Genomic DNA, 12,931 nt, shown 5'->3' with positions numbered 1-12,931 from the left:
TCTGAATCAGGCCCTAAGTTCATTGTCATGGCAAAGAGGGACTTTGCAATTAATTGCAATTAATCTGATCACTCTTCATGACATTCTGGAGAATATGCAAATTGCCATCATAAAAACTAAAGCAGCAGACTTTGTGAAAACCAATACTTGTCATTCTCAAAACTTTTGGCCATGGCTGTACATACATATTGATAATTTTATAAATATTAATTCTACATAAGAATAATTGCTGGCTTTTAGGACCTTCTTTTGATGTTCAAAATAGTATTGAACTATATTTATTTTATTTCTTTTTATTCATTAAAGGAAATCATCAACACTTCTAGCATCCAATGTACAAGAAAGGAGTTATACAAGATGGTCTCAAGTTTAATTTCCACCTTATTTGATTTTCCCAATTATCTGGGCAAAACACATTATGTATATTTTTGTTTGAGCATATCTTTACGTTGGAGTACCTACTTGGAAGGGAAGTTTCCACATGAAATTATCTATGGCTTAATTCTGCGACAGATTAAATACATAAACAAATCACCAGATAGGTTGTATAGGTAACAGTACAGAACATTAGGTAGAATGACATGGACTATATATTATAACTGTCATTTACAAACAGTGCAAGAATAACATATCACTGATATATATAACAAAATTATGAAAAGAAAGTAGAAAAGTAAAGGAGGAAGAAGAGAAGTAGAGGCCAAGACCAGGGCCCCCAACACCCTGCTTAGTGAAAAGCAGAATGTTTTATTTTAATGTATGGTTTTCTGTGTTCTAAATTTGAGAACACTTTGGATTACACATGGATACTATTTCAGAATTATGAAGAAACATGATAGGCGAGTTTTGGAAAACGATTATTATTCTTTGTACCTATTACAAACATGTAAGGGACCTCTGCAGTTTTGTTAAAGCTAAATGCAGAGCTCCTGCAAAGAGCTTTAAGAGTTCCTACAAATGATATTTTCCTGGTATGATTTTCTCATGTACAGTGGTAGGTGGAGATATGAATTGTACATAGGGGTTGGGTACGGGATGCCAGCGCTTGGGATCCCAGCGGTCAGAACCCCGTGGCCGGCATCCCGACAGGGTTAGAATACCGACACGTGACAGTCAGTATTCTAGCCCCCCCTAACCCTCCTTCCCAGCTGCCTAAACCTACCTCCCCCCCTCGCACCCGAAACCTAACACCCTCCTTAGTGCCTAACCCTAATCCTCCCCCTAGTGCCTAAACCTATCCCCAGTACTTACTGTTGGGATTCCGGAGCTGGGATTCTGACAGGTGTCTGGATTCCAGTGCCGGCATTCTAAGCTCTGGCATCCCGACCTTTGGTATTATGACCGCATCCCGCACATAGATCCTTATCAAGAATCAGCTGGTTTTACCGTTTGGGGCTTTATTTTTTTTACTTTGGCTACGCTTTTACGGCAATATCCCTGATACAATGCCTGCCATGAATGGAACCTAAACTTGAAAAAGAATAAGCTATTGGCTGGTAGAAATGCAGACTAATCAAACATCATATATAGGACAGACCACTGGGGGAAAAACTTGAGAATGATACCACTCCTGCTGGCGAGCTTGGTGCTGAAATAGTTCCTGAGCAAGTGTGCACATTCCAGCGGATTTCCGGAATGTTTACAGGATTTATTTTAGCATGAACCAAGCATTGGATGTTAGCCCTGCAATAACTTGTCCCATCATTCAAAGCAAACTGTCCATTTACACATACTGTAGTCAGACAATCTCTCTTGTGTTAGATATACTGGATGAGATTCTTGAGACACTCTTACAGGCAGTGTACATCTGCTTATGCTTTTTACAGATTTACTTTATGGTACACAGCATGGAAAATAAATTTATGTGGTTTAGGGAAAGGCAAACACTCAGTTACAGCCTATCTGTATGTTAAACTATCTGTACTTTGATCATGGCTGTGTTGCCAAGTTTGGTACAGATGGTTCAACTCCCTTCTTGCAAACCTCTATACAACTAACGTTAAGATGACTGACAATCAAAAGCATTAAAAAATGTGCTTAAAATAAAAATGGAAAAAACATAAAATGATGAATAACCTTTGAAGAGCCATTTTAGCTGACATTTCACAACTGGTCAGTGTTTCTTCCATTTTGTGTAAAAGAAACTTAAAATTAATTACATTGAAAGTAATACATTTTTCAGCCGTTATTTTATTGCGTTAGTAGAAATTGCCATGTGTGTTATGTGATTAGCAGGTCGGGCAGGCCTCCTGCAGTTTGATCTGTGGTAGAAGAGTGAGGCATAGAGAAATCCAACTCTACTGCTGAGAGAGATGGAGGAAGCCTGCTTCTACCCTGCTGGTAGATAGCATAGTTCATAAAGAAAGAAAACGTGCCATAAGTCCATATTGATGGTGTATATATGATTGTATTAACTTTTTTAAGTAGCATTGTTTTTGGGTAAATCTGTAAAATATTTTTAGCTCCTTTAGTGCCTACCTCAGCCAGGAGTACTATTCTCTTTCCATCTGGCCAGATCACATGATCCACCTGTGATCGGATGCGCTCCCATGTTAGCTCAGGGGTGCGTAGACTAGTCTGAAAATAAATGTAGTTGCAGGATGAAATGAGATACAGTGCCCTATTATTTCACATGTGCCCATTGTTTAATTTTAAAAGTCCAATAAAACTAATTTTAAAATGCTAAACTCACTTTTCATTTACTCTACATATTAATTAAGTTTACTAATCACATACTAGCAAGATTAATAATATTAAAACTGAAATAAGATGCCTAACCCGATGGATGTCACGGTATTACTACTATATGTAACAACACTATTACTGTTCATTAATGACCATAATAATGATTCATAGCTCACCACATCAATCTCTGTATTAGAGTGTCCCATATTGCACACAATGCAACCATTCTTCATGCGATCAAGATGCTCCCTCATAACCACATTTTTGTTACCTATGAACAAATATTAAAAACATTGGTATCCCTTCCTATTTAACCTCCTAAGTAAAGGCCCCCATCCATCAGCAATTGATTGCAGCAATCGTGCAATTTGTAATTGATTGTGTATAAAAATCTTTCCCTTTTTCAATCAATTGTGGCATCTCTGCAATCAATTGAAAAAGGGAAAGATTTTTATACACAATCGATTGCAAATTGCACGATTGCTGCAATCAATTGCTGATGTATGAGGGCCTTCAGGCCATGGTTAATAAAAACTGTTTCTTGGACTTATTGGAATATGCAAGTAATTTGTACATCACAGGACATAATAGTATGGCTAAAGAGAGAGGATTTTGAAATATCTGTTAATTATTTTAATTATTTTTTTTCTTAATCATCTCAATTAATAACTCATCTTATGCACATATGGAAAGTTGAAAGTACTTTTATTTTTTTAATTTAAGCAAGATAACATGTCACAAAAAGTAATCTTAATGCTGAAATTATATAGCACAGCAAGATGCTCCAGAAACACCTACAGTGGAAATATAGGGTCTCATTCAGACCCGGTCGCAAGCACCGATAGTGATAGTGGGTCGATAGTTAGCCCTGCGCACGCACAGCCGCCGCACTGCGTGTGTGCAAGCCCCAGAGCGAGAAACTCTCTCGCTCCGGAGCGCTCTACAAAAGAGGCGGCTGTCGATGTTGATCGACAGATCGCCCCGTTTTGTAGGCGGGCCGGGGGGGTGGTTTCCAAAATGGAGGCGTTCCTTAACGAACGCCTACCGTTTTTGTGGGCGGCCGCACTGACATCATCAGTGATGTCAGTGGGGAGTTTCCTGCTCTTTCAGAGCATGAAGCTCCCTGGGGCTTGCGGCTGCCGAGACCCAACCTTAGGGTCTCGTCGCAAGCCCCGATGGTTGCGATGGTGTTCACCATCGCGACCATCAACCTGATCGGTCGTTAAGCTGCGGGTGGCAACCCACAGCTTACCTAACGACCAGGAGGCCACACTTCTAAAATGAAGCGGTCGCCCTCATTCAGAACGAGTGCTCGCTTCTTGTGAGCGCCTCTGAATGAGGGCCATAGTCCTTTAAACCAGGGCTCTCAAATCCAGTCCTCAAGTATCACCAAGAGTACATGTTTCTTGGATTTCTGTAATCATGCACAGGTGAGCTAATCTATTTTGCGAGGTCAATTATTATCCTACATGCTTCACAAATAGAAATCCTTAAAACATGACCTGTAAGAAAAACTTAAGGATTGAGGTTGAGAACCACTGCTTTAAACATATGGTAAGAAAACTTTACAATGTAACGTGTCGCTAAAAGGAATAATAAAAACAGCTGTAGGCAGCATTTGCAGAAGTAACAATAGTTAATTTCTTTTTTTTTTTTCCTTACATTGATTACAATGATGACTATACCTAAGAAATTTGTAGAAGCACTTTTAAACCATTATTTCAAATGGGATGTAGTCAGGAAGCCGGCGGTCGAAATGGCAACCGCCGGCTTACCAACAGTGAAATCCCGGCATGAGACTAATGATAGGTGACTACATACCGACACCTATCATAAGCCCCATGCTGAAATATCGACGCCCAGCATACCGAACGTAGGTAAGCCGGGCGTCTGGAGCTGATAGACGCGGGGGGTTGGGAGGGTTAGGTTTAGGCACCCCCCCTGGGAGGGTCTGGTTTATGGTGCGTGGTGTGGGGGTTAGGTTTAGGAACCCTTGGGGGGAGGTTAGGGTAAGGCACTGGGAGCGAGGTTAGGGTTAGGCACCCCTAAGGGAGGGTTAGCGGGGGGAGAGGGGAGGGGTCTTACTCACCTCATTCGGGATCTTTATGTGCCGGCCTTCCAGGGTCGGTATTTCATCAACGGGATTAGGTTCCGGCGGTAATTCATACCGATTCCATTTCAAATTACGTGTATGTCTTGGCCCTAAGAAAGGAGCCATTCATGTGTACACCTACATTTTAGATTCCAGTTCAGTTGGGAATCAATTCATGTAAACACCAGTTAATTTGGTCTGGGTGCATTTTGCTTTAGTTCATTCGGGTTTCACTTAACCAGACAAAAGGTCATTTGGCTTAGGGGTCTATGTACTAAGCCTTGGAAAAAGATAAAGTGGATGGAGATGATGTACCAACCAATCAGCTCCTATCTGTCATTTTTCAAACACAGTGAAGAGAAAAAAGAAAAAGTACTCTCTTTACTGGGGCACTCACCCTACCCGATATAATGAAGCTAAAACGTAGCGTTTATTGGTATGTATTAAAAAAACATCTGTAAATGAATGCTATAGTAAAAAGTAAAATACAAATATATAAAAAAAAAAAAATGTTGACAGACGGTGACCCCAATTTTCCACCTGAGAAATGGTGTCGGTCTTCAAATAATCTGGGATGCAATAGTCCCAGATAAATTCAATCAGGTGATAAATCTATCATAAACCATGGCGAAAATATGACCACACAATTCTGTTAAATAAATGGGACAGAGTCCCAATTCAGACCCGGACGCTAAGCTGCGCTGTCACGCAGCTAAAAGGGGCCGGGTATGCAAATGCCGCGACCGCAGTGTCTGGTGAATGGACACCCTCTATGTCAAGGAGAGCGACGGCTGAGCGAATGCACTGCGGTATAAAGATGCCCACTTTTCTCTCTTAACACGTCATCTCCAGGAAGTGTATGGACAATCGCAACCATCAAGAGCCATCGGAGCTGCACGCAGCGCTTGAGGTAGACCTTATCCCGCCGCAAGCACTGCGATCACTGCAGGCTGAAATATAAGTGACGTGTACAAAGACGCATCTTTGCTAATTATGCACACCCATAAAACTCCGTTTTGATGGCTAGACACATCTGCAGCACCACTCCCCCGTTCACAAGCACCTTCCCCTGTTACCACCCACAAACGGCACTGTCACTCAAAATAGCGTCCAGTCTGTGTACTACAAGTGCATGATTTCCGGCCGCAGTGACTGGTTCGCAGGATTTCTAGAGGGGGGTTTCCAAATGCTTGAATTAGAGTGAGTGTTACCAGTCCATGAAGAGAGTATAATTATTACTTATCCAGCTTTAATATGAGTCATACAAAGTGTATTGTGTGTCATAATTCCAGCATATACAGGACCAAAGATTACAGTAAGTCATTAAATGCAGCAGTAGGACCATCCTGCCTGAACTGAATGTTTTTATTTTAGATGTGGGCACCATTCCAGGGCATGGGAGCAAGTCCGGGAGCCTAGAGGAGCAGCAGATGAACCAAGCACTGCCCTGGACATATATGTAAATATTAGGCTCTATAGCAGTGCATCCCTAACAGTGCATATTTTCCAAATCCCCTAATTGGTGCACACGTTATTTATTACTGGCTGATACATGTTAAAAGATCCACAGGCGGTGCTATTTATTTCATTTATGATACTGAGAAGAACATGCAGCGCTAGTAAAATTCCATTATATTACTATTTCTATTGTGGTCATGGTGTGGGCAGGGGAGGGGGGTTTCCAGGCAGATGGAAACCCCCCCTGCTTTTGCCTATGTGGTTCGCATACACAAACATGCGATAATCGCCTATAGCATGTGTCCGCAGCTTAGCGAACTGGTCTGAATCAGGCCCACAGCACAATTCAAACAAATTATATTAGTATGTTAAGAACTAAACAGACCTATCCAGGTCCAAAAAGTACAGTCTGTGCTTTCAAATCTATCTTTCCAGACAATTGCTAATAATTGATTAGGCACAGATTTCACTTTGAGCTTTTACTCTCATGGGAGCGGAATGGGTATGAAATACCGCCGGCCACATGTACCGTCAGCGGCAGCCCGACATGAGCAGAGTTCGAAGCAGCGGAAGCCCGACAGCGCTTCAAATCCCGATCGTGGATAGGTGAGTATCTACAAACCTAACCCCCCTAACCCTAACCCTCCTTAGGGGTGCCTAACCCTTACCACCCCCTTCCCCGCTGCCTAAACCTAAGTCCCCTGGGGGGGGGGTGCCTAACCCTAACCCTCACGGGGAGTGCCTAACCCTAAGTCCCCCCCGGGAGCCCTAAACCTAACCCTCCCCCCCCACGGCGCCCGGCATCACTACGATCGGGATGCCGGGCGCCGGTCTTCCGGAGTCGGGGAAATGCATTTCACCCTTGCCGGGATATGACAGTCGGGAAGCCGGCTGCCGGTATTTAGGCAGTCGGCTTCCCGATTGCATACCCATGGGAGCACCTCCAGTGTATGAATTTTCTTACCCGTAATGGGCTTTATTATCTTAACACTGTGGATAATACGTAACCTCTATGACACACATACATATCCTGTGCTTCGGTAATCCTCCATTTTCTCCCTTCACTTGGGATAATATATTTTTTAAACACAGCCTGTAAAGTGACAATTAGGAGCTGATTGGTTGGTACTTTATCTCCATCCACTTTATCTCCAAGGCTTAGTACATAGACTTAGTGAGTGTGAACCCTGGCTCGAAATTAAGTGTAGGCAGTAGGGACTGATATATATGATGGAAAGTGCTCAGAGTGTGATCACTATAATGGTGGAGTGATATATTCTATGCTGTGGTGGAAGGGACTATTTGCTAAACTATACACTGGGAGGAGACTGTGTGTGACCAAGATATATCTTGAATGTGATTACGACTGAAGATAAGTGGCTTCAGCCCTTTCATTTCCTTTATGTTCCAATTCAATCAGCACAGGTAATTTAAGCTTTGTTCATTTTTGCACAATTAATTCTAGGTACATTAATGTGGGTCACATGCCTAAAAAACAAATACAGGTATTTAGCCCAAGATCATAATCATAGTCATAAATCTAAATGTTTACTCCCAGTTCACAATCCATAAATCAATTCCTTAACATATGTCTGAGTTGGTATATAATTTAATTCAATTTATATTACCTGGGACCCGGAAGAACTGCAGTGCAATTGACCTCGTGTCACAATAAGGTGGACCCAAATATTAGAGCCCAAATTACATGAACACCCAAAAATAATCACTGATAGCAAACAGAGTTAACCAGAGAACTTCCCAATGATTCCAATAACCTTCCCTTTTTTAACTTGGGAACAGAACTTAGTATGTACTATATGTAAAATTATCTAGAAGCTACATAGATATTAAACACTGCTATAACAAAATGCGTAAAAAAGGTTTATATATTGTCACATATCACGTGACTCCGACTAATGCTGATTATGTCAAATGTACAGAAAGAGAGTACTAATGTAGAGCACAGCGATATATAGCAGAGTCAATGTGCATACTGGGTTAAAAATGTATTTATGCCTTTTTGTGGTTATGGAATATATCAGTCTACAGTCTGTTTCCCAAAAATCCCAGTTTTCATATACCTGGTTACCTGTACAACTGATGACCACATCCACCTGTCTTATAACTTCATTCAGTTTCACCACACGAAAACCTTCCATGCTATATTGGAAAGAGACATAATGCAAATTGAGAGCACAAACATTGAGACAATAAATACATAAAAAGAAAAGTAATAACATGAAGTCAATTGGTATAAAGAAAATCATTTTCACTTTCTGAATGCAATTTATAGCTTTTGATTGCCACAACAATCTCCAATTTGCAGGTAATCACAGTGACTGAAAAATATATTTTGCGGTACTGCAAACTGGGAGAGGAGTTTGTTTATAAACCTCAAAGCTAGAAATTAAGGCAGCTATTGGTGTAGTTCTGTCATTCCCTCACTTATACCCCTTTTACACCGGAGCTAAAACCCGGGTTTTTGAAGGGTTAACCCGGGCAGCTCCCTGGTGTAAAAGGGGAGAGGGTTGGATCGCCGGGTCGAGTGACCCGGCAATCCAACCCAGGTAACTAGCAGGGTTTAACACGGGCGTAGCCCTTGAAACCCTGCTATGGGAACAGCGCACTCCGGGTCACGAAGACCTGGAGTGCGCTGCTAGCAGGCCGATTGGCCCGGCTTCAGTGACGCTTGGAGATGACGTCATCTCCAAGCGTCCACTTTCACTCCGCAAAAGCCGGGTCTATGCAGACCCGACTGCGGTGTGAGCGGCGCTGACTCGGGCGCCGGCAAAATTCCGGGTCTGATCCGGATAGGAACTTTGTTTCAACTCCGGGTCAGACCCAGAATTTAGGTGTAAAAGGGGTATTAGTTATTAGTCTGTTTCTGGAACAAAATTACATTTACAGGTAAACCATGTTCTTTAAATAATAATTTACAAAGCTGCAAAGCTGCAGGTACAGTCAGATGCATAAATATTGGGACATTGACAGAATTTTCATATTTTGGCCTCTATTCACCACCACAATGGCTTTGAAATGAAACAAACAAGATGTGCTTTAACTGCAGACTTTCAGATTTAATTTGAGGGTAATTACATCCAAATCAGGTGAACGGTGTAGGAATTACAACGGTTTCTATATGTGCCTCCCACTTTTTAAGAAGCCAAAAGTAATGGGACAAACTAAACAATCCTAAATCTAACTTTCACTTTTTAATACTTTGTTGCAAATCCTTTGCAGGCAATTACAGCCTGAAGTCTGGAACGCATAGACATCACCAGACGCTGGGTTTCATCCCTGGTGATGCTCTGCCAGGCCTCTACTGCAAATGTCTTCAGTTCCTGCTTGTTCTTGGGGCATTTTCCCTTCAGTTTTGTCTTCATCAAGTGAAATGCATGCTCAATCGGATTCAGGTCAGGGGATTGACTTGGCCATTGCATAACATTCCACTTTTTAGCCTTAAAAAACTCTTTGGTTGCTTTTGCAGTATGCTTCGGGTCATTGTCCATCTGCACTGTGAAGCGCCGTCCAATGAGTTCTGAAGCATTTGACTGAATATGAGCATATAATATTGCCCGAAACACTTCAGAATTTATTCTGCTGCTTTAGTCAGCAGTCATATAATCAATAAATACAAGGGAACCAGTTCCATTGGCAGCCATACATGCCCACGCCATGACACTACCACCACCATGCTTCACTGATGAGGTGGTATGTTTTGGATCATGAGCAGTTCCTTTCCTTCACACATATACACCTACCTCCTGGAGAGAGTGTTCTTGATTTGGCCAACTGTTGTGAAGGGGTTTTTCTTCACCAGGGAAATAATTCTTCTGTCATCCACCACAGTTGTTTTCCGTGGTCATCCGGGTCTTTTGGTGTTGCTGAGCTCTCGGGTGAGTTCTTTCTTTTTAAGAATGTTCCAAACAGTTGATTTGGCCACACTTAATGTTTTTGCTATCTCTCTGATGAGTTTGTGTTGATTTTTCAGCCTAATGATAGCTTGCTTCACTGATAGTGACAGCTCTTTGGATATCATATTGAGAGTCGACAGCAACTGATTCCAAATGCAAATGTCACACCTAGAATCAACTCCAGACCTTTTACCTGCTTAATTGATAATGAAATAACGAGGGAATAGCCCACACCTGTCCATGAAATAGATTTTTGAGTTGACAGTCCCATTACTTTTGGCCCCTTAAAAAGTGGGAGGCACATATAGAAACCGTTGTAATTCCTACACCGTTCACCTGATTTGGATGTAATTACCTTCAAATTAAATCTGAAAGTCTGCAGTTAAAGCACATCTTGTTTGTTTCATTTCAAAGCCATTGTGGTGGTGAATAGAGGCCAAAATATGAAAATTCTGTCAATGTCCCAATATTTATGCACCTGACTGTATAATATGCTTACTTTCTATGCGACTGATGTGAATGACCAAATATTCTCTGTAAAGCACTGTGTGCACTATATAAATAACTCTTTATAAAAAAAAAAGATATATTTTTGACAGATGCACGTATTTGTAGGGGGGGATATGTACAGTGCATCCGGAAAGTATTCACAGCGCTTCACTTTTTCCACATTTTGCTTTGTTACAGCCTAATTCCAACACAGTACTTACTTTGTTGATGCACCTTTGGCAGCAATTACAGCCTCAAGTCTTTTTGAATATGATGCCACAAGCTTGGCACACCTATCTTTGGGCAATTTGCCCATTCCTCTTTGCAGCAACTCTCGAGCTCCATCAGGTTGGATGGGAAGCGTTGGTGCACAGCCATTTTCAGATCTCTCCAGAGATGTTCAATCGGATTCAAGTCAAGAGCACTGTGGAGCAGGTTTTCATCCAGGATGTCTCTGTACATTGCTACACTCATCTTTCCCTCCCTCTCTCCTGACTAGTCTCCCAGTTCCTGCCGCTGAAAAACATCCCCACAGCATGATGCTGCCACCACCATGCTTCACGGTAGGCCTGGTGATGAGCGGTGCCTGGTTTCCTCCAAACATAACGCCAAAGAGTTCAAACTTTGTCTCATCAGATCAGAGAATTTTGTTTCTCATGGTCTGAGAGTCCTTCAGGTGCATTTTGGCAAACTCCAGACGGGCTGCCATGTGCTTTTTTACTAAGGAGTGGCTTCCGTCTGGCTACTCTACCATACAGGCCTGATTGGTGGATTGCTGCAGAGATGGTTGTCCTCCTGGAAGGTTCTCCTCTCTCCACAGAGGAATGCTGTAGCTCTGACAGAGTGAACATCGGGTTCTTAGTCACCTCCCTGACTAGGGCCCTTCTCCCCCGATCGCTCAGTTTAGACGTCCGGCCAAGTCTAGGAAGAGTCCTGGTCATTCCGAACTACTTCCATTTATGGATGATGGAGGCCACTGTGCTCATTGGGACCTTCAAAGCAGCAGATATTTTTCTGTACCCTTCCCCAGATTTGTGCCTCAAGACAACCCTGTCTCGGAAGTCTAGAGACAATTCCTTGGACTTCATGCTTGGTTTGTGCTCTGACATGCACTGTCAAGTGTGCGACCTTATATAGACAGGTGTATGCCTTTCAAAATCTTGTCCAATCAACTGAATTTACCACAGGTGGACTCCAATTAAGCTGTAGGAACATCTCAAGGATGATCAGTGGATTAATTAAATTTGCAAAAGTCTAAATAAAACTTTTTACATGTCACTATGGGGGTATTGTGTGTAGAATTTTGAGGACAAAAATTAATTTATTCCATTTTGGAATAAGGCTGTAACATAAAAAAAATGTGGAAAAAGTGAAGCGCTGTGAATACTTTCTGGATGAATTGTATGTCTTAGTGAATCGAGATGGTGACTACTGCAGATGTGATAAGCGAATCAGGGTTTTACAAGGTTAAAACTCATTTTATAAAAAAAAGATACCCTTTGTGTGAAGAACTTTCTTCATAGCTACTGAAACAGGTGTGCTCCCAGTATGCAACATACAGTGCCTTGCAAAAGTATTCACCCCCCTTGGCTTTTTAAATTTTTTGTTACATTACAACTGGTAATTTATTAATTTTATTTAATCTGAATTTTATGTGATGGATCTGCACAAAATAGTCTAAATTGGTGAAGTGAAATGAGAAAAATATATATAAAAAAGAATCTTTATAAATAAAACTCTGAAAATTGGCATGTGTAATCACCCCCTTTGCTGTGAATCCCCTCAAAAGTTCTGGTGCAACCAATTACCTTTAGAAGTCACATAATTAGTGAAATGAAGTCCACCTGTGTGAAATCTAAGTGTCACATGATTTGTCAGTATAAACACACCTTTTCTGAAAGGCCCCAGAGGCTGCAACACCACTAAGCAAGAGGCATCACACCATGAAGACCAAGGAGCTCTCTAAACAAGTCAGGGACAAAGTTGTTGAGAAGTACAATTCTGTTTTGGGTTATAAAAAAAAATATCCAAATCTTTGATGATCACCCAGAGCACCATCAAATCCATCATCATCAAATGGAAAGAACATGGTACCACAACAAACCTGCCAAGAGAGGGCCACCCACCAATACTCACAGACCGGGCAAGGAGGGCATTAATCAGAGAGGCAGCACAGAGACCAAAGGTAACCCTGAAGAAGCTGCAGAGTTCCACAGCAGATACTGGTGTATCTGTGCATGTGACAACAATAAGCCGTACACTCCATAGAGCTGGGCTTTATGGAAGAGTGGTT

General features: G+C 41.8%; 1 protein-coding gene across 2 annotated transcripts in view; it reads right to left on the bottom strand.

Moving 5' to 3' along the window:
* The window catches only part of AHCYL1 (adenosylhomocysteinase like 1), a 139,852-nt gene that overhangs the window by 32,326 nt on the left and 94,595 nt on the right, over positions 1-12,931 (bottom strand). For both annotated transcript variants that reach the window (XM_088457307.1, XM_088457308.1), the window contains exons 11-13: positions 8,325-8,395; positions 2,862-2,956; positions 2,479-2,577 (exon numbers count right to left, since the gene is read on the bottom strand). In XM_088457307.1, the coding sequence (XP_088313433.1) occupies positions 2,479-2,577; positions 2,862-2,956; positions 8,325-8,395 (265 nt within the window). The remainder of the gene's footprint in view (positions 1-2,478; positions 2,578-2,861; positions 2,957-8,324; positions 8,396-12,931) is intronic.

This window comes from Taudactylus pleione, unplaced genomic scaffold (genome assembly GCF_031769625.1).
Source record: "Taudactylus pleione unplaced genomic scaffold, aTauple2 ptg000755l, whole genome shotgun sequence".
NCBI classification, from domain to species: Eukaryota; Metazoa; Chordata; class Amphibia; order Anura; family Myobatrachidae; genus Taudactylus; species Taudactylus pleione.
The sequence above is the reverse complement of the archived record's forward strand: the minus strand, read 5'-3'. Positions and strand labels throughout refer to the sequence as shown.